The 22613-nt window shown below is 31.8% G+C and overlaps 2 protein-coding genes across 2 annotated transcripts; one reads left to right on the forward strand and one right to left on the reverse strand.

Annotated features, from left to right (window-relative positions):
* Window positions 1-15088: 15088 nt before the first annotated feature.
* Window positions 15089-15241, forward strand: M406DRAFT_249571 (uncharacterized protein; the record flags this gene model as incomplete). Its single annotated transcript, XM_040916621.1, has 1 exon — window positions 15089-15241. A coding segment is annotated over one exon (153 nt), but the record flags the coding sequence as incomplete, so codon positions are not given.
* A 5630-nt stretch (window positions 15242-20871) lies between these two features.
* Window positions 20872-21078, reverse strand: M406DRAFT_249738 (uncharacterized protein; the record flags this gene model as incomplete). The annotated part of the gene is made up of 1 exon (XM_040916634.1): window positions 20872-21078. The coding sequence occupies one exon, from the start codon at window positions 21076-21078 to the stop codon at window positions 20872-20874; it is 207 nt and encodes a 68-aa protein (XP_040779290.1).
* Window positions 21079-22613: the final 1535 nt, after the last annotated feature.

Consider the following 22613-nt stretch of genomic DNA (forward strand, 5'->3'; position numbering starts at 1 on the left):
GTATTTCCTAGAATTACTCTCTTGCAAGTTGTACTTGCTTATAATCTTCAGCGCTAATTCTTCTAGATATTTTCTCAATATCTATAATCTAATTGGATTCTTAAATGCAGAAGTTTCTTAAAATATTAGTCTATAGTATGCTGTAGCTGCTTTTTGTTATTATGCTTAATATAATTAATAAAATGTATTCTTAATAAAATATCTTCATATTCTATTAATAGCTTATCCATTTAGCTCTTCTGATATTCTTAATAAGCAGAATCTGCTTAGATATAAAGCTAAATAAAAGCATTTATAAATTCTTTTCTCAGTTAATATAGCAATTTTAGCTTATACTTTATCTTAGCTTAATATAAAGATTGAAAAAGAATTTTATATTGCTATATACAAATTCAGCAATATCTTACTAGCTTATACAAGCAAGCACTATCTGAATAATTAGCTCAGAAGTGCTGAAGCTAATTAGGATTGAGATTTCGAGAATATTCCAACTATGCTGCTGGATAATGATTCGAATGCAGCTCTGCTCTATGCAATCGAACTATTTTGCTTTCGAATTCTGAAATCTACTGATTTCTACTAATCATCTAGTAGCTATTCAGACTGAAAGCAAGCTTTCTATCTTAACTATAGAGAAACTGTACAAAATGTGAAAAAATGAGATGCAGAGATAGCTATAACAAGCCTGCATTGCTAGATCTTCTCTTATAAGCTGAAATACAGCAACTATATACAATATTCTGATCAGCTATTAAGAAGAAATGCCTTACTTCAAGAATACAAAGCTGTATAAGTAGAAACTAGTAAAATACTGAACATAACTTACAAGCTGAATATTACCTTCTTTGTAAAAAGAGTTGCAGACTTGCTTGAACTATTTATTAAAAGCGATTTCAACAGAATAAGAAGAAATATATCAGCCTTTGCTCTAAAGAATTTCAAAGCAAGTAAAGCATCCAGCCTAGTTCTATTAAGATAACAGTTCCGAGAAAGCATAGCTCCAGCTAGCTCAATCTTGCATTCATTAAGAGAATATAATATCAGCTCAGAATTAAATCAATTCTTATTTAAAACTTCTATCAATCCTTACTTCTCTTCATTTCAAGAAACGCTTATCAATTCAGAACTAACAATCAATCTATTAATACAGCAAACAGCTAAGCCTGAATGTGCTACTAAAGCTTCATTGCATTAGAAACTGAGAAGCAGCAACATTATGCTTCTCAGTTTTCCTGATAAACCTCAGAAGCTTTATATACTTCTATAGAATAAGCTTTATAGCCTTAATCCTATCAAGCTCTTAGTAAGTTCTCCGAACTGAATAGAGTTTAATTATACTATTAAGATGAATATATATAAAGCGAACTGCAAAAGGATTTATTAAGTAAGAATGCAGAATTAGGAAAGAACTGCTGCTGCTGCTACTGCTCGAGCAGAGTTTGAAAGCAAACGAGAATAGAGAAAAGATTAGTATTAGAATCTGTTCAGATTATACTTATATTATAAATAAACTGAAGATGAATACTAATACTTCTGCATTAATTTGAATAATAATTTAAGCAATAAAGAGAAATATAAGAATTGAATTAGAAGGATGGTTTGATTTGCAGTATTTTCTTTAGCAGTTTGCAATAAATTCTTTATTTCTTTACTTTATCTTCCTCTGATCAGATCTAGCATATCATTGGACTTATTGCAACTTTGAAAGAAAGTTGCTGGGAGAGAACTGTTGTAGTAGCCAGAATGGTAGTCCGTAGGATGTAGAGTACAGTGAATCAAGAATCCTCATATATATAAAGGATACTATCCACTTTTCAAATTCTTTAGCTATAAGCAACAATAAAGCATTCTTTCTCTTCTTTTCAATTTTGAACCCTTTGGATAGGTCTAAGATAGATTTTTCATCCTATTCTTGCGCCCGTATGGCCTTAGTTTGCTGTCCTCATCTGTATAGGCACGCTTGGGTTGCACGAGCTCTTGCTCATTGCTTCGGCAGCTGTTTGTTCCTTTTTCTTTCGAGGGCGACGGCGCCCTAGTTCTGGTTCACTATTCTTCACTCTCTACTTAAGAAGTAAGCTCTGTTCAAGCTTAGGTATGCTCTAAGCTTTGATAGATGATTGGGTTTTTTGTAATTAAGTTCTTTAGTTTATTATTTAATAAAGATTGCATACTTAGTTTGTATATTTCTGAGTAATATCTCTGAGCTATAAGCTTTTATTTTTGATTTTAATAAATAAAATTTAGTAATTAAGAGCATTCAAAAGAAGCTAATGTAAGATCGAATTGCTTATTTATATCTCTTTAGATTCTTTCTTAGTTCTCTGATTCAAAGCATAGCTAACATTCTGAAGATTAAGAAGCGCTCTGAAGTATTCGAACTGCGCTCGATTGAGATTCTTAATCAGTCTATCAGCTGGCATGCTCTGTATTAGCATATATAAGATCTGGAATTTGCTCTTTTGAAACTCCTGCTTGAGCTATATTTAGTATATATTTATATAGCAAAGCTTTGTATTTATCCTTTCATACTCTGTAATTATCAGCTATATAGCTTGTTGATTATTACAGAAGATATTTCAGAGCTTGCTGAGATTCAAGATAAGGTTTTGAAAAAGGCGTTGTAAAGCGATTGTTTTCTTAGCTGTAGCCGAGAAAGCATACAGTTCAGCTTCTATGATTGAGATGATTACTAAGCTTTACTTTATTACTTTCCATTGTATGGAATCTCCGAATAAGCTGAAGATATATCCTTGTAAGGATTTTCAGTTCTCTACATTGTTGGCAAAGGAAGCATCTTCAGCGATTAGCAGGGCTTGAGCCTTAGAATAGCTTTCTCTGTACTGAATTGCTAGAAATTTCGTTTTATACAGGTAATAGATTACTCTGTCTGCTTGTTCCAGATGCTTTAGCTCTAGATTTATTAAAAATCTGAAGAAAAGAATGCATACAAAAGCTATATCTGATCTTATTATGATAGCAGTATATAGAATCGATCCAATCTTCTTTTAATACTCCTTAATTTAGTCTTTTAATGCTTTCCCTTTCTATTTAATAAGCTTTCCAAGATTCAGAAGCATTAGAAGTATTAAAGCTGTATTAGCTGCAAAGCTAAACTTGTTAGCTATTTTCTTGATATATATATTATAAACTAAGCTGATTATACAATTAGCTCTATTTCTAATAATTCAAACTTCTAAGAATCATTCTACTGCTTTCTGATTCTTTATCTTATATACCTTAAAGATCCCTTCCTTTACTCTGTATGCTTTTAATATCTAGTTCTGCAGATAGAATAGCAGAATATCATTTATATAGAATAGGATAATCAGCTTATTTGCTTTATTAGTAAACATACAGAGCTCTTCAGTTAAGAGCGTAAGGCTGAGATTTCGCAGAGTTGAGCAGAAGTGCTTGTACTAGAGTGCTAGCGAGTTCCTCAGGCTATACAGTGCCTTTTTCAGGAGCACGATTTTCCCTTCCTTCTTGAATTCATCAGGCAGCTTACAGAAAACGCTTTCCTAGCTTTCCCTGCTAGCATTCAGGAATGCTTTAGTAATGTTTATCTGATTGATTTCTAGATCGAAATATGCTGCTATAGCTATAAGTATGCAAAAGGAGTGTACATGTAATGAGCACTGCAGCAATCCGAAGATTCCTAAGTATACGAAGGGGTTTATGCTAACAAGAGCGGTGTCAAAGTATCAAGTCCTTGAATACGGAACCGTATAAGTCTTAATAAGCGATGCAAGTGTTCACTGCCTTTGGGGCTACTCAGTGTATGAGACTGAATACTTAGATTCACAACTGAAGAGCTATGTACTGGGTCTATCTAATGGTAATGAACGTGTCCTTATATATCCAGCTCTTCAGTATGGACCGTAGGAGTCGACGGCGATAGTTGCGGTTCAAGGTTGCATCAACGGGACCGCTCGCGGTCCTCGCGGTCCACCCCTGCCTGGTGGAACCTGTAACCCTAACCCTTAGTTACGTAATGTTGTTTGCCCGATGTTGAGTCGTGACACCTGGTCCTTTGTTGGTGGGGCCTGTTTCGTGACCTGTAAGCTGGATGAGTCATAACAGTACAGCTAGTATTGCTGCATATATATCTTAAAGATTGCTTGCTTTTTGCAAGTTTTCTTGCATATAGATTTGAGCTTTGAATGAGATTAAGTAACTATTCTTATTAAGTTTGTATCTGTATATTTATTTGAGTAGCAGTAGCTTCTCTTTAGCTTTCCTATAATCGAAAGTCTGCTATATTCTTTTATTAACTAGTCTCTGGATTTCTGATTGTATTGCTTTCTACTACTTAGTATGGAAAGAACTGTTTCGTATTTCTTTTCAGATTCTAGATTCGGGTAATAGTTGTTTATAATGCTTCTTTTCAGCTGTTGCTAGCTCTATGACTTGCTAAGGAGTATCAAAGTGCTTTTGCTGCAAGTGCAAAGCTTCTCTGCATATAGAGTTTATCTTAAGTACAGCAGCTGCAATCATACTGTATATAGTCTGAAAATGCTTATTTCATATTCTAGTTGCTTTCTTTAGTTAATCAAGCAAAAAGATAGCTATAAAGTTTATTAGAGCTATTTAGCTTATTATAAAAGCTGTAGCAAATAACTCTTAGTAATAGCAAGCTTTATTAATTAATTTCTGTGCTTTATCTGAATACTGTATGAATTAAGATTCATAAATCTCGTTCCTTATTCAACAATATCTAATTAAAGCCTAATCAGGCTTATATCCTTGCGCTGCAAGCTAGCTTATATCCTAAGCAGTAGATGTGCTAGTAGCTTATTATTCAGTACTTGAAAACGCTTATTTAGTTGCTAAAATATTCTTGCTGCTTGCAGCAGTACTTCTTTCTAGCTGATTCATTCATTCTAGTATCTCGGGAGATTTTTCAGAAGTTAGAAGTTCTTGCATCTTATTCTCTGAGCTTCTTCTCTGGGATGAGTTGCTTTGCAAGAGCGCTTTATTATTAGTTTCAGATGCTCTTATCTCCGAATTCCAACTCGGAATGCTTTCCGAGAGAAACTCTGAGAATGAGCTACTATTCTCATTGAATAGCAAATAAAGTTCTTAGTTTCGATTTGTAGCATTAAGCTAGAGAACTGAATTCCATATACTTTTAATAATAATTATATTTATAATTTTCTTATTATTTTCAATTTCTGGAATAATTAATGCTAGCTAAGTATAAGATAGTGCTTCTAATGTTTTACTGCTATTTGAATTGTAGAATTAGCTTTTATTAAATAGAATATTGCGTATAATTGCAACTTTTGCAAGCGCTAGAAGCTATATGCAGTACAGATTGCTTGCAATATATTCTATAAGATAGCTCTTGTATATTTTTAGTTCTGTTTTCATATTCTATTTATAAGAGCTAAGTTCGCATTCTTCTTGCAGAATGTATGCTTAGCATTCATATGCATAGATTCTGGCTTAGTTAAGCTGTAGATTCGAAACTGCTGTTCTGACTATTTCCAGCATATATGTAATGAGCACTGCAGTAATCCGAAGATTCCAAAGTATACAAAGGGGTTTATGCTAACAAGAGCAGTGTCAAAGTGTTAAGTCCTTGAATACGGAACCGTACAAGTCCTAATAAGCGATGCAAGTGTTCACTGCCTTTAGGGCTACTCAGTGTATAAGACTGAATACTTAGATTGATAACTGAAGAGCTATATACTAAATCTATCTAATGATAATGAATGTGTTCTTATATATCCAGCTCTTCAGTATGGATATATTGAATAGCAATATATCCGAGTTATCCTGCTAGCTCTGAATAGCATATATTCAGAGCTATTCTTCCTGATTAGTTGCACTCATAACTCTAATTCTGAGTTATATAATCAGTATTTTGTTAGAATGTTGGGTTCTTAATATCTGATTCTTGTTGCTTGTAATCTGTTCCATAATCTGCATGTTGAATGAGTTATAATATCATCTTTCTCCTATCAGTTGTTGCTCTTAATAATCTTTTGTAAGTATTCTGGCAAGCTCTTCGTATGCATGATCTTGCCTTCCTAATCGAGATGTTGAACAGAGTTAACAAATCTCGTTCTCGCGCTAAGAAAACTAAACAAAAGAATTCTCTTCTTTCCTTAGTTCTCAAAAACGCTGTTACTATGCCTTCCTATTCTTTCTGCAAGGATTATAGTATTTAGTTCTGTTAAGTTTCTGTTGAGAATTCCTCCTGTTGCGCTGAATATATTCATCTGAGCTGCTTTTAGTGCAATGTTCAGGAGCTGAGTGCGGCGGAAATTCGTCGGATAGGCATTCAGCATCAACGCCTGGAGAACTAACTTAAGAGTGCTAAGGAGCAGCTGCGCAATGCTGCTGCGGAGGTAGGATGCTTGCGGAAGCAGAAGCGTCTGTAGTTCGAGAGGATGATGAAGGCTATTCGCTGAAGCCTTTCCAGTGTGGAAGAGCTGGAATGTAAGGAGGCTGAAGAGGAGTGAGCTTGCATTGCTGCTGAGATTCGTTCTGTAGTTGCAGAGGAATCTGCTATAGTTGCTGGAGATTCTTCTTTTAAGAGTTTCGATTAGAATTCTGTGGATGTAGGGAATTCAGTAGTAAACTGGTTGGGTTTCTTGGAGAGTGAGATTTCTGAAGCTTCTGGATTTCGGTTCAGGGCGGAGCGATCATTCTAGATGCTGGTTTTCTTTCTTTCTCTAGTACTCAGCTATTCTCTTCTAAGCATTTTCAACATTTTTCTATAGTTCTTATGAATTTTCGCTTGCTGAGTAATCTTTTCATTTAATAAGGTATTCTCTTGTGCTGTTTATGCTTCTGTACTTGAGAATCTTTTCTACTTCATACTCTGATTCGTTGTTTTCTACTTCTGCTATATTATCCGCTAATATTTCCTGTGCTGCTAGTTCCAATAATAAGATATAGAAAACTGAGTATATTCTCATTTCATAAGATAATGCTAGCTTGTAATTGATTGAGAAAATCTATTGCAAGATTTTGAATAATCCTAACTTCTTATAGTTAAGCTTGTTGCTAGATTTAGTTATTTTAATATTTTTTCGAAATAGATAAGCTTTATCTCTCTTCTGTAAAATTGATCTCTTAATCCTTTTGAAGTTTGCATACTATATTATTCGTTTCTGAATAAACTGTAATTCTAATCGAAATTCTTTTTGAATCTTCTTAATCCTCTTAACTCTTTTATCTGCAGCTTCTGCATCTGCTTCTAGCAGTATCTTGTAATAAGCTGTTGGATTGTATTTGTAAAGTATAAAGAATAATGATTTCTTCATTATACTTATATCTATACTATTATAAGCGAACTATGCAAGAAGCAATAGATTAATTCAATTATTCTATTTCTGATTAATATAGTATTGAAAGTACTGTTTAACAACTTGGTTCATTCTTTCTATTTGTTTATCTATTTGCAAGTAAAATGCTGTAAACATTCTGTAGTATATTCTGAGCTGTTTTATAAGCAAAATTCAAAACTTTGAATTGAACTTTCTATCTTTATTAGAGATTACTTCTTCTAGCATACTGTAATTAGCAATGATTATTCTGAGAAATGCATATGCAAGTTCTTCTGCTATACTACTTTCCTTATAAAGAAGGAAGTAAGCATACTTGCTCAGTCTGCAAATTACTACTAGAATGCTATTATATTATACTTTAGTTAAGAATTCTTATAAGAGAAATAGCTTGATAATGAAGTTTAGATTAATGGATTGCTAAATAGTTATAAGTATTGGTAAGGAATGCAGTAGTTTATAAGGCTTGTATCTTTCTGCTTTATTCTTTTTATAGCTATTATATTATTATAGAATATTCTCAATTCTTTTTCTAAGATCTAATAGATTTCAGTATCTCCTAATGCATTTGTAAATTGCTTTAACTTTCTGATATCTGTGCACTAATGCGCTATATATATCTCTGATATAATTATCTTGTTTGTCTGAAATTATTAATTCTGAATTCTTTTTCGAGAGTTCAATTCTGAAGGCAGCATTCAGTTCTTTATATATATTAATAAGATTTCCTAATTTATTTTGAGCAAAGATGTTCTATATATCTATAGAATCTATATTTTGATAATCTGATCTCCTGCTAAGAGCATCTGCTTGTTCATTTTCTAAGCTTTTGCAGTGCATAATCCTGAAATCAAATTGTAAGAGGAATTCTGCTTATCTGATCTATTGCTTGTTCAAGACTTTAATTATTATGAATATGATTAGATTTTTGTAATCTGAATGAACTATGATCGAGTGCTGTGCGCTAATAAAATAGTATTGCTACTCCTTGAAAGCTTTCACTATTGCTATAAGCTTCTAATCAGGGATTCCATAGTTGATTTCTGAGCTGTTCAACTTTTTCGAAAAGTTGCTTATAATTCTTAGATGCTTTTAATCATCTTGCTAATCAAGTTATCCCTCAAGTGCATATTCTAATACATTAATCTCAATTTTAAAAGGTTTGTAGAGATCTGCTTTATATAGAATTAGCTCTGAGATAATATATCTAATAATCTCATTAAAAGCTTCCTGTGCCTTGGAGATTCATTCGAAAAGCTGCTTCTTCTTAATAAGATTCATAAGAGAATATGCAATTCAGCTATAGTTCTTAATAAACTGCTTATAAAAGTTAATATATTTGAGAAAAGATCTAATATCTCTAATATTTCTGAGAATTAGCTAATTTCTAATAGCTTCTATCTTATCTTTCTATAGCTTGATATATCCTAGTTTGATTATAAATCCGAGATAGTTGACTTTTTATATATAAAAGTAACTCTTTGCGAGTTCTACAAGAAGTTTCGCATCTTGAAGTATTTGTAATACTATTTCTATATATTTCTTATACTCTTCTAGCATTTAAGAGTAAATAAGAATGTTATCGAGATATGCAATAATAAACTGATTCAGATGCTTGTATAGAATATGATTGATTATTTCTTGGAATAAAGCTGAAATGTTTATTAAGCTGAAGAGTATAATCAAATATTCGTAGTATTTGTAGCATATTCTAAAAGCAGTTTTTCATTCTTCTTCTTCTTTTATTCTAATCAGATTATAAGCTTCTTTCAGATTCAGAGCTATAAACTATTATACTTCTTGCAATCTATCTTATAGTTTCTTAATAAGTAGTAATAAATATCAGTTTTTAATTGTAATATTGTTAAATTGCTTATAATCAATATATAATCTAAGCTTATTATTCTTTTTTAGTATAAACAGAATGAGATATTCTGCTAGTAATTGCAATAATTATATATAGCTTTTCTTAAGATTCTTGTTAAGATATTCTCTGAGTACTTCTAGTTATACCTTGTTTAGTTTGTAGATAAGGAAGAATTTGAGCTGTTTCTCTTCTTGTAGCAGAATCTTGTAGTTATATGAGCTGTATTCTGATAATTCTATATTTAGTTCTTTCTGGAATAGTTTCTTGAACTTGTAGTATTTTTGTAATATGTTTGCGAGTATTGATTCTAGTTCTTGTGCTATTTCTGTTATCTGAAGGAACAGTAGGTACTGTTGAGCGTGCTTCTTTTCGTTCGTTGTTTTTAGTAATGTTTTTGAGAGCTTTGAGCGTTCGCTCTGGGCTGGACTGAGCGCTTAAGAGCTTAGTTTCGAGGTTTTTCCTGTGTGGATTTACAATCTACTTTCTGAAGCTTTTTCTTGTTGCTCCGGAGCAAACTGATGTATTGAGAGTCTTGCTTCTGTTGTTTTGCTAATCTGTTAGCACTCTAGCACTGTTTGAGTTCGCTTATTACTAAGTTCTTTTCCTTAAACTGCTAGCTCTGCTAACTTAAAAGTATATATAAAGTCGTTTGAAGCTTCTTTTCCCGAGTATTCTTCAATAACTAGCTTCAATCCTGCATTATTGATTACAACTATCTTTCTGGATTCAGCTTGTTCTTATAAGATCTAGCTAGTAGTTTAATTGATTTAAGAATTGTGCTCTTTAAGCTATGAAAATCCCATAATCAGCTTATGCTATACTATATTCATGATATTAAAAGAAACTCTGATTATATATTCTTGGATTAAGATGAGTAAATAATTAATCTTCTTATTGATTACTTCTTAGTTATATGCAATAGATTGTTTTTCTATGATATTGAGAGTATATGAGCATTTCTTTCATTTTCATTATAGTTATATCTAATTAATAATATATAGGAATATAAAGTTTTCTTGAGCGCTACTATTCAATAGTGCGCTATATCTGTATTCTTAAATATATATATCGAACTTAATATAAGTATAGTTTGCTTTGAAAGCTTTATATAGAAATTATTCTAATCTAATTATCTGCAGTTTCTTTACAAGCGATTCTATTCTTTTGAAGTTGTTAAGAGCTGCTTATTCCTCTAAGCCTGCTTCGCTGCTTCTTGAGCAAGCTTCTTAGCTTGCTTTTGCTCATATCATTATTATTCCTAATCTCTTCTCTATTAATGCTAATTGCAAATCTTATTATTAATATAAATCATATAAAGCATTATTCTGCATTGCTACTATTCTATTTTCTTATTTATGCATTATTTGGAGCAGTTATCTGATAGTTCGATGTATACATTGTAATGCTGCTTATTAAGAACTTTTCTAAAGCAAAGTTTCTGTTTCTCAACAGCTTGAAGGATTTGTTCTAATTCTCTAATAGGAAATCATTCATGTTATATCTTCTTCGAGAAATGCGTTCTGCAGCTATAATAGATGCAGGAGATCTATATCAGTTTGCAGTATAAGTTGTAAAGTGAGCTGATTTAAGAATTCTTATCTTGTTATGCTTTGATATTTTGCAAGAGAATGCAGATAAAGAGCTCTTCTAGCTCTATCTTATAGATAAGATATTCAATTTATATTGTTTTCTTGTTCTACTCAATGCTAAAGAGAAACCTTTCTATAAGCTTATTAAGTTTATTGTTTATAGGAGATTCTAGTGAATTACTAGATCGTTCGTCTTAGCTAGTTTCTTTTGTTGCCCGAGAAGCATTTTCGGTATTATTTCAGTATTTATACTAATAACTAAGAGGATATTATTCTTTATTCATATCCCTGATTATAGTGTTTAGTATAGATAATAAGAAATAATAAAGAGTATTATTGCTAAGTTCTTTCTCTAATGCTTAAATGCTTTATTCAGTAATACTAAAGCAGTTCGAATTGCTGCTGCTTATAGTTATATTAAGCATATATACTCGCTCTGCTATCGCTATCTATCTGCAATGCTTAGATTTCTAAGGAAACTATTCTGAATCTTTCTTACTTAAGAAATATATTAAGTAGTTATTATTATAACAGAATGTTCAGCTGAGACTTCTATAATCAATAGAGTTTAATATTTGCTCTGAGAAGATGTTTTTGCTTAGTTGATTAAGTTTCTATTATTAAGCAACATTTATCTAGTATTCTTTCTGAACTGATTGCTATTTATTCTTTCGGAATTAATAGCAATTGCATGCTATATATTCCTGTTTATTGCAGTTATAGCAAGTGATGCTGTTTCTTTTGCTATACTATTTATTAGCTGTATTAAGTTTCATGAAACTAGCATGCATAGTGCTGCTCTAAGCTATACTGCTATATTAATCGCTATTTTTGTTTTGAAGTTTCTTGCTTATATTAGCTGGAAATCTTCAAGTTTAGCTTTCTTTCTTTTTAAATTTCTTTATCTGTTGTTCGTACAGATAGTTATTAATGCGGATTGCTTAGTTGGAGAATATTGTAAAGTTCTCTAGCTAATTCTGCTTAAAGATCTTATTCTTAATATTATTCTTGAGTTTCTTGTAATAATGCTTCATAAGATTCTTATTTTCCTATAGAAGTCTTGTTAAGAATTGCTTGAATCTAATTATATAAGCAGAAGCTGATTTAGTTTGTTTAAGATTTATAAGCTGCTAAGCTATAATGCATTCTTTATTAAAATTACTAAAGATTTTCTTAAAAGCTTTTTCAAAGCTTATAAAGAAATTGAATATATTTTTAGTACTCTGGATATGCATATCGGAATTATTCTAGTGCTCTAAGTAATTGTATAGAGAAGGTTTGTATCAGATAAGAGCATTCTTTTCGAAATGAGTTTCTGCAAGAATAATCTTCTCAGATTCTATAATGAACTGAGTTGCATAGTACAAAAAATATGCTCTGCAGTAAATAAGGAACTCATATAGTATCTTCTGATTATTATTATATATAGCAGATTTGTTTATCTTATATACTTTTCTAGCATTATTAGTAACTGCAGAGATGAACTATGCCTGCTGTGCTTGCTAAGCAAGCTAAGCTTACTAGTTAGCGATAATAGCGCTCTAAGCCTGCTATTGATTGCGCAGATCCTGAATACGCTGAATAAGCTGATATACCTGATTAATCAGTTCTTTCTGAGTAGGAGCGCATGAGGATAAAGAAGTTCTCTGAGAAGCTATCGTATTCCGTATTGCTCAAGAGAATAATACTAAACCGTTCTTGAACAAGAGTTATCAAAATGTAATAAGCACTGCAGTAATCCAAAGATTCCAAAATATACAAAGAAGTTTATGCTAACAAGAGCGGTATCAAAGTATCAAGTTCTTGAATACAGAACTGTACAAGTTCTAATAAGCAATGCAAGTATTTACTGCTTTTGGAGCTACTTAGTATATAAGATTGAATACTTAGATTAATAATTGAAGAGCTATGTACTGAATTTATCTAATGGTAATGAATGTGTTCTTATATATTCAGCTCTTCAGTATGAATATATTGGATAGCAACATATCCGAGTTATTCTGCTAGCTCTGAATAGCACATATCCAGAGCTATCCTTCCTGATTGGTTGCATCCATAACCCTAACCCTGGGTTATGTAATCAGTGTTTTGTCAGAACGTTGGGTTCTTAACACCTGGTCCTTGTTGCTCGTAACCTGTTCCGTGACCTGCATGTTGGATGGGTCATAACAATATACCAACGAAAGTACTGCCTGAACCAGCTATTTAGAAGTGAATTTAGCATTTTGGAGTGCTTGAGTATGGATGGAGAGATGTTGAATAGCTAGGTAGCTACTTTTATATACTCTAGCTATAGGTCTTTCAGTAGTTTAGCTGATAATAGAAGAACTAGCGTACGCTTCTGAATTTCATGCTCAGCTTGCTCAGCAGCGCTATTTAACTCTTTCATATGCAGTAAAGTAATCTCCAGATCAATGCTATTATCAGCATACTATTATATATATATTATTTCATATAGCTTTCTTATAACTAAGAAGTTTGCATTCTATCTGATTTTGCAGATAAAGAAGCAATATTAGCATTATACTCAGATTTCGAATAATCTAAGCATATCAAATACTGTAGATTGTGCCTTATTAAGTATTAGAAAAGCAAATAACTTGCTACTATACTCGTCTTTGAATATAAAAGCTTATTTTGAGCTATTCTGCACTTTATTATAATTGAGAAGATTCTAACTAATGCATTATAATAATCGAGAGCTGTAATGTTCAGATCTTGCATATTGAATAATCTTTGTAATGTATTCTAGAGTATAGTATTTACAGTTAATTCGTTTGATTCTGTTAATTCTAATATTATAAACTGAGTAAATGAGCTCCTTTAGAGCATTGATACTCAGATATTCCAATCTTAGATGCTAAAGATGCTCTGAATTACTTCTTTCAGATGCTTTATTATATGAAGAATGAGAATGCTTATTTCTTTTTAAAGTTGAGAATATGAGAATGCTAGGTCAGCTGTATAGCAGCATAGCTGAAGCTCGAGAGTAGAAAGAGTTTGTAAAAGGAATATATTCGAAGAAAACTAAGTTGAACTCTTTATATAGATTTGCAATTACTGCATTCTATTCAAGCATTTTTAAGCGCAATATGCTATTTTTGCTATAGTACTAGATTCGTTTCTTATATAAGAGAGCTTTAGCAATTATATTAATATGAAAGCTATCTATAACTGCTATACAGTTGAGAACTAGATTCTCAGTGCATTTTTCTCGCTTTCTATTTAGTGCATTTTTGAAGCATTGTTTTCCGAATTCCCGTATTAGCAATAATAAGCTCTCTGCTTTTATAACTTCTGCATCTTTTAAGAAAGAAAAGATATTTAGCTTCAAGAGATTAATGCTATTAATAAGATATATAGCTTTGCAGTTATTTAGAATTATACTTTAAGAAAGAATATAAGATATCTGAAATAATATTAAGAAAACTGCTATACTTGTGTTATGACCGATCCAACATGCAGATCACGAAAACAGATTACGAGTAACAAGGACCAGGTGTCAAGAACCCAACGTTCTGACAAAGCATTGATTACATAACCCAGGAGAAAAGATACAGGGATGGATCACCAGGAGCACCAGAAGCACAGCTCACCAAGCTTACCCGGATCACCGCAGTAATCCGTAGAAGCGCAGCCAGACAATGATTCATACTGAAGAGCTGAATATATAAGAACACATTCATTACTGTTAGATAAACTCAGTACATAGCTCTTCAGTTATCAATCTAAGTATTCAGTCTCATATACTGAATAGCTTCAAAGATAATAAATACTTGCATTGCTTATTAAGAACTTGTATAGTTCCGTATTCAAGAACTTAATACTTTGATACTGCTCTTGTTAGTATAAATCCTCTTTATATACTTTGGAATCTTTAGATTGCTGCAATACTTATTATATTTTAACAACTCTTGTTCAAGAATAGTTCAGTATTACTCTCTTAAGCAATATGGAATATAATAGCTTCTCAGAGAACTTCTTCGTTCTTGCACGCTCCTATTCAGAAAGAACTAATCAACTAGATATACTAGCTTATTCAGCGCATTCAGAATCTGCATAACTAATAGCAGGCTCAGAGCGCTACTATCGCTAACTAGCAAGCTTAGCTAGCTTAATATGCTCAGCAGATGCAGTTTACTTCTGCAATTATCAGTGATGCTGAGAAAGCATATAAGATGAACAAGCTTGCTATATATAATAGCAATCAGAAAACACTACATAAATTCCTTATCTACTGCAGAGCATACTTCTTGCATTATACAGCTTAGTTTACTATAGAATCTGAGAAAGTTATTCTTGCAGAAACTCGTTTCGAAAAGAATGCTCTTATCTAATATAAGCCTTCTCTATATAACCATTTGAAGTATCAGAATAACTCCAATACACATACTCAGAGTATTAAGAATATATTCGATTTCTTTGCAAGCTTTAAGAAAGCTCTTAAGAAAATCTTTAGTAATTCTAATAAAGAATATATTATAGCTTAGCAGCTTATGAATCTCAAATAGATTAAGTTAGCTTCTACTTATACAGTTAGATTCAAGCAGCTCTTAGCAAGATTTCTATAAGAAAATAAGAATCTTATGAAGTATTACTATAAAGAACTTAAGAATAATATTAAGAATAAGATCTCCAAGCAGAATTAGCTAAAAGACTTTGCAATATTCTTTAACTAAGCAATCTGTATTAATAACTATCTATACGAATAATAGATAAAGAAATTCAAAAAAGAAGAAAGCTAGACTTAGAGATTTCTAGCTAATACAAGCAAGAAACTCCAATACAAGAATAGCAGTTAATAGAGCAATACAGCTCAGAACAGCACTATACATGCTAATTCTATAAAACTCGATATAGCTAACAAGCAATACAGCAAAAGAAACAGCATTACTTACTACAACTGCAACAAATAGAAATATATAGCATACAATTGCTATTAATTCTAAAAGAATAAGTAGCAATCAGTTCAGAAAGAATACTAGATGAATATTACTTAGCAACAGAAACTCAATCAACTAAGCAAAAATATTCTCTTAGAGCAAGTATTAAACTCTATTAATTACGAAAGTCTCAGCTGAACATTCTGCTATAATAATAACTGCTTAATACATCTCTCGAGTAAGAAAGATTCAGAATAGTTCTCTCAGAAATCTAAGCGCTATTAGCAGATAGCAATAGCAGAGCGAGAGTATATGCTTAGTACAACTATAAGCAGCAGCAACTTGAACTGTTCTAATATTATTAAACAAAGCATTTAAGCATTGAAGAAAGAACTTAGCAATAGCATTCTTTATCATTTCTTATTACTTACACTAGATACTACAACTAGAGATATAAATAAGAGATAGTATTCTCTTAGCTATTGATACAAATACCTAGATAATGCTGAAAACGCTTCTCAGATAACAGAAGAATTCAGCTAAGACAGACAATCTAGCGATCTACCAGAGTCTCTCATAAACAACAAACTCAATAAGCTTAAAGGAAAGTTTCCCTTCAGCATTAAATAGAATAAGAAAACAATATAAATTAAATATCTCATCTATAGAATAAAGCTAAAGAAGCTCTTCACTTATATTCCCTTGCAAAATATCAAGATGCAACAAGATAAAGATCCTCGAATTAGTCTATTTCACAGCTTATATCACAAACTAGTATAGATCTTCTGCATCTATCATAGCTGCAGAATGCATTTCTCGGAGAAGATATAACACAAATAGTTTCTCATTAGAGAATCAGAACAAATTCTTTAAGCTATTAAGAAATAAGAACTCTACTTCAGAAAAGTTCTCAATAGATAGCACTATAATACATACATTAAGCTATCAGATGATTGCTCCAAGCAATGCATAAATAAGAAAATAAAGTAATAGCAATGCAGAACAATGCTCTGCACAATTCATATTAATAATAAGATTTGCAACTAGCATTAATAGAAGAAAGATTAGGAATAATGATAATATGAGCAAAGGCAAGCTAAAAAGCTTGCTTAAGAAGCAGCGAAGCAAGCTCAGAAGAAGAATAAGCAGCTCTTAATAATCTCAAAAGAACAGAATTGCTTATAAAGAAACTGCAGATAATTAGACTGAAACAGTTTCTATATAAAGCTTTTAGAACAGACTATACTTATATTAAGTTCAATATATACATTCAAGAATACAGATACAGCGCACTATTGAATAGTAGCGCTTAGAGAAACTTTATATTCTTATATATTATTAATCAAGCATAACTATAATAGAAATAAAAAAAGCAACTATACACTCTCAGCACTGTAAAAGAATAATCTATTGCATATAACCAAGGAATAATCAATAAGAAGATTAATTATCTATTTATCTTAATTCAAGAATATATAATCAAGATTTCCTTCAATATAATGAATACAGCATAGCATAAGCTAATTATAGAATTTTCATAGCTTAAAGAGCATAATTCTCGAATCAATTGAACTACTGGCTAGATCTCATGAAAACAAGCTATATCCAGAGAAATAGTTACAATCAATAGCATAGGATTGAAGCTAGTAATTGAAGAATACTCAGGAAAAGAAGCTTCATACAACTTCATATATACTTTCAAGTCAGCAGGGCTGGCAGTTCAAGGAGAAGGATCTAGTGATAAGCGAACCCAAACAGTGCTAGAGCGCTAACAGGTTAGCAAAACAACAGAAGCGAGGCTCTCAGTAAGTCGGTCCGCTTCGGAGCGACAAGGAAAAGCTTCAGAATGTGGATTGTGGGTTCACACAGAAACTTCGAAACCAGGCCCTCGAGCGGTTAGTCCGGCCCGGAGCGAACGCTCAAGGCTCTCAAAAACGCTACTAAAAATAACGAATGAAAAGAAGCACGCTCAACAATACTTACTATTCCTCCAGATAGCAGAAACAGCATATAAACCAGAACTAATACTTGCAAGCATATTACAAGAATATCACAAGTTCAAGAAACTATTCCAGAGAGAATTGAATACAAAACTGTTAGAATACAGCTTATATAATTACAAGATCCCACTATAAGAAGAAAAACAGCTCAAATTCTTCCCTATCTATAAACTAAATAAGGTATAATTAGAAGCACTTAAGAAGTATCTCAATAAGAATCTCAAAAAGAAATATATATAACTATTGCAATCACTAGCAGAATATCCTATTCTGTTTATACTCAAAAAGAATAAAAAGCTCAAACTATATATTAATTATAAATAACTTAATAATATTATAATTAAGAACTAATATTCATTACTACTTATTAAGAAACTATAAAATAGATTGCAAGAAGTATAATAATTTATAATTCTAAATCTAAAAGAAGCTTACAATCTGATTAGAGTAAAGAAAGAAGAAGAATGGAAAACTGCTTTCAGAATATGCTACAAATACTACAAATATTTGATTATGCTCTTCGGATTAACAAATACTTCAGCTTCATTCTAGAAAATAATCAATTACATTCTATACAAGCATCTGGATCAGTTCATCATTGCATACTTCGATAACATTCTTATTTATTCTCAGATACTAGAAGAGTATAGAAAATACGTGGAAACAGTATTGCAAACGCTTCAAGATGCAAAACTTCTTGTAGAACTCGCAAAGAATCACTTTTATATACAAAAGGTTAACTATCTCAGATTTACAATCAAACCAGAATGTATTAAGCTATAGAAAGATAAGATAGAAGCTGTTAGAAATTAGCTAATCTCTAAGAATATTAGAGATATTAAGTTTTTTCTTGAATATATTAACTTCTATAAGCAGTTTATTAAGAACTATAGCTGAATTATACATCTTCTTACAAATCTTACTAAGAAAGATCAGCTTTTCAAATAGATCTTTAAAGCACAGAAAGCTTTCAATAAGATTATCAAGTATATTACTTCAGAACCAGTTCTATATAAAGCAAACTCTTATAAGCTCTTTGAAATTAAAACTGATATATCAGAATATACACTTGGAAAACAACTGAGTTAGCAAGATAACTAAGAGCATCTCAGAATCATAAGCAACTTTTCGAAGAAGCTAAACAAACCAGAAATCAATTATAAAATCCCTAATCAGAAACTTATAACGATAATAAAAGCTTTCGAGAAATAGCAATACTACTTCATCAGCATATAGCACTCAATCATAGTTCACTCGGATTACAAAAATCTAACTATATTCATAATAACTAAGATCTTAAACAAGCAATAAATCAGATAAGCAGAATTCCTCTTACAGTTTAACTTCAAAATTATATACTACAAAAGCTTGGAAAACAAATAAGCAGATGCTCTTAGCAGAAGATCAGATTATTGAAATGCAGATTTCTCAGATATATAGAACATCTTTGCTCAAGATAAATCAGAAAATCTTATTAATGCATATAAAGAGCTAAATGCTGCTTTTAGAATCGAATTCGCAGAAAAGAATCCAGAATTAATAACTTCAGATGAATAAAACAATTATATTAAGAATATATATAGCATATCAGCGCACGGATATCAGAAAGTTAGAGCAATCTACAAATGCATAAAAAAATACTAGAGCTTATCAAGCTTTAGGAAAAGAATTGAGAACATCTTATAACAATGCAATAGCTGCAAGAAAAATAAGATAGAAAGATACAAGCTTTATAAACTACTGTATCTCTTACTAATATCTACAACTGTTTAGCAATCCATTAATCTAAACTTTATTATTAAGCTATCTTTCTTACGAAAACTTTTAACTAAAATGTAATATAATAGCATTCTAGTAATGATTTGCAAACTGAGCAAGTATACTTACTTTCTTCTCTATAAGGAAAGCAGTATAGCAGAAGAATTTGTATATGCATTTCTCAGAACAATTATCGCTAATTATAGCATGCTAGAAGAAGTAATTTCCAATAAAAATAGAAAGTTCAATTCAAAGTTTTGAACTTCGCTTATAAAACAACTTGAAATATACTATAGAATATCTATAGCATTTCATCCGCAAACAGATAAACAGATGAAAAGAATAAATCAGATTATTAAATAGTATCTTCGATACTATATTAATCAGAAATAAAACAATTAAATTAATCTATTGCCCCTTGCATAGTTTGCTTATAATAATATAAATACAAGCATAATAAAGAAATCACTATTCTTCATACTTTACAAATACAATCCAATAGCTTATTACAAAGTATTGCTAGAAGTAGATATAGAAGCTGCAAATAAAAAAGTTAAGAAAATTAAGAAGATTCAGAAGGAACTCTAATCAGAATTACAATTCGTTCAAGAACAAATAATACAGTATGCAAACTTCAAAAGAATTGAGAAACTAATTCTACAGAAGAGAGATAAGATCTACCTATTTCAAAAAAATATTAAAATAATCAAACTTAGCAATAAACTCAATTACAAAAAGTTGGAACTATTCAAAATCTTGCAACAGATTTCTCCGGTTAACTACGAATTAGCATTATCTTATAGAATGAGAATATACTCGGTTTTTCATATCTTACTGCTGAAACCAGCAGCATAGGAAATACCAGCGAACAATACAGCAGAAGTAGAAAATAACGAACCAGAGTATAAGATGGAGAAGATTCTTAAGCACAGAAGCACAGACAGCACGAGAGAATACCTCATCAAATGGAAAGATTACTCAGCAAGTGAAAATTCATAGAAACTACGGAAAAATATCAAAAACGCTCAGAAAAAAATAGCTAAGTATTGAAAAAGAAAGGAAACCAGCACCTAGGATGATTGCTTCACCCCGAACCGAGATTCAGGAATCTCATTCTCCAAAAAACCAGAATAATCCACTACAGCTCTACTAGAATTAATAGAGTTCCAGTCAAACCCATCGAATAAGAAATCCTTAGCCAAAATACTCTTAGCCAATACCACCTTACGAACTAATACAGCAAGATTGCGCTCCTTCTTCTTGCAACATTTCTGCTCATCCAGCTTATCAAGAGACTTAAGGCCTGCATTCACCATCTAAGCGCTTCGGAAAGCAAGAGATCTACGCTGAATGCGCAGACGAGCGAGACGAGCAGCGGACTCTGAGATCTTCGCGCAAGCCTCGTTAAGGACCTCCAACGCTCAGCAATAAGCTCCCTCCAGCTCCGCCTCCGCCTTCCGCTCCTTCAATTCCAGCCTCTTATCTTCTGCTATGATGTGCAAGACTAAGAAAAGGAGGGGGAATATTAGCAAGAGAGAAAGAAAAGGAGAAGGGATACTTATAAGCGGAAATAGAAACTCTACAGCTATTACAAGAACAAGCATAATGAATATACTGAGAATAATACTTTGCATTATTCATTATTTTGCATATTAAGCTCCGAGAAGCGCAAGCAGTACAAGGCATAATCTTGAAACCAAACTGATTAATAGCTAGGAAAAGGCAGTTATACTATTCAGTTTTCTTAGAAAAAGATTTCTCAACTCTATTCAACATCTTAATTAGGAAAGCAAGATTATATATATAGAAAACTTGCTAGAATACTTATAAAAGATTATTAAGAATAACAACTAATAGAAGAAAGATGATGTTATAATCCATCCAACATACAGATTACGAAAACAGATCACAAGTAATAAGAACTAGATATCAAGAACCCAACGTTCTGATAAAGCATTAATTACATAATCCAGGAGAAAAGATACAGGAATGAATTACCAGGAGTACCAGAAGCACAGCTCACCAGACTTACCCGAATCACTGCAGTAATCCGTAGAAGCGCAGCCAGACAATGATCCATACTGAAGAGCTGAATATATAAGAACACGTTTATTACCGTTAGATAGACTCAGTACATAGCTCTTCAGTTATCAATCTAAGTATTCAGTCTCATACACTGAGTAGCTTCAAAGGCAGTGAACACTTGCATCGCTTATTAAGAACTTGTACGGTTCCGTATTCAAGGACTTGATACTTCGATACCGCTCTTGTTAGCATAAACCCCCTTTGTGTACTTTGGAATCTTCGGATTGCTGCAGTGCTCATTACAACTTGCTTGTAGCAATACTGCTTGATTAAAGAGTTAAGAGTTGAAAATAGCATTTATTTGAAAGAACTGAGAATATCTTGTTTCAAGCTTAAGAAGTATTAGATCTAGTATTTTAATATTATAATTAAGAGATTCTAGCACTCAATAATGCCTGAATAGAGATTCCTATTGTTCTTTATTCTTTATAGAATTCTTTCTATTCAGCTTTGAGAAAGCTATTCAGTTCTGATAAGATCTGAACAGAGCTTTTAATAGTTTTTGCTAGTTAGCTTAAAGAGAATCTTTTTTCTTTGCTTATTAGATAGAGCTTTGAAGATTGAGTTTAGCCTAACTCCAGTATAGGCGTACTCCAGCCTTCTGCAGCTTATTAAGCTTTTTTTCTGCTCAAGCTGAAGTTAGTAAATTGAAGCAAGATTTCATTAAAGCTGTTCAATAGTCTTAATAAGCAGATTATTATTAAATGCTATAGCAAGAAGATATTGTTGCATTTTAGCTTACTCTATCTGGAAGCAAATTCTGATAGCAGCAAGAAAGTTATTAAAGCTTTAAAATCTCTCAACTTCATTAATGCTGTAAACCCAAGCTAGATTTAGGAGATTCTAATGCTGCTAGCATCAGTTTTGGAAATCAGTGCCTTGCTTAATAGCTAGCTTAAGGTAATAGCGTTACTAAAAGCGAATAATCTGTTTCATGCTCTCTTCAGATGAACAGAGATCTTTCTTCAAGTTTCTAAGCATCTGTTGAATCAAGAGAGACTTCTTTTCTGAATAGATATGCATATAAGAAACGAAAACTAACAGAGATACTGTTTTCTAAATTCAGTTCTACATCCTCTATATATTCTAATAAGCATACAACTACTTATTTTAATAAAGCTAAAAGCATTTCATCT

The sequence above is a fragment of the Cryphonectria parasitica genome (genome assembly GCF_011745365.1).
Source record: "Cryphonectria parasitica EP155 unplaced genomic scaffold M406scaffold_2, whole genome shotgun sequence".
Taxonomy (NCBI): Eukaryota; Fungi; Ascomycota; class Sordariomycetes; order Diaporthales; family Cryphonectriaceae; genus Cryphonectria; species Cryphonectria parasitica.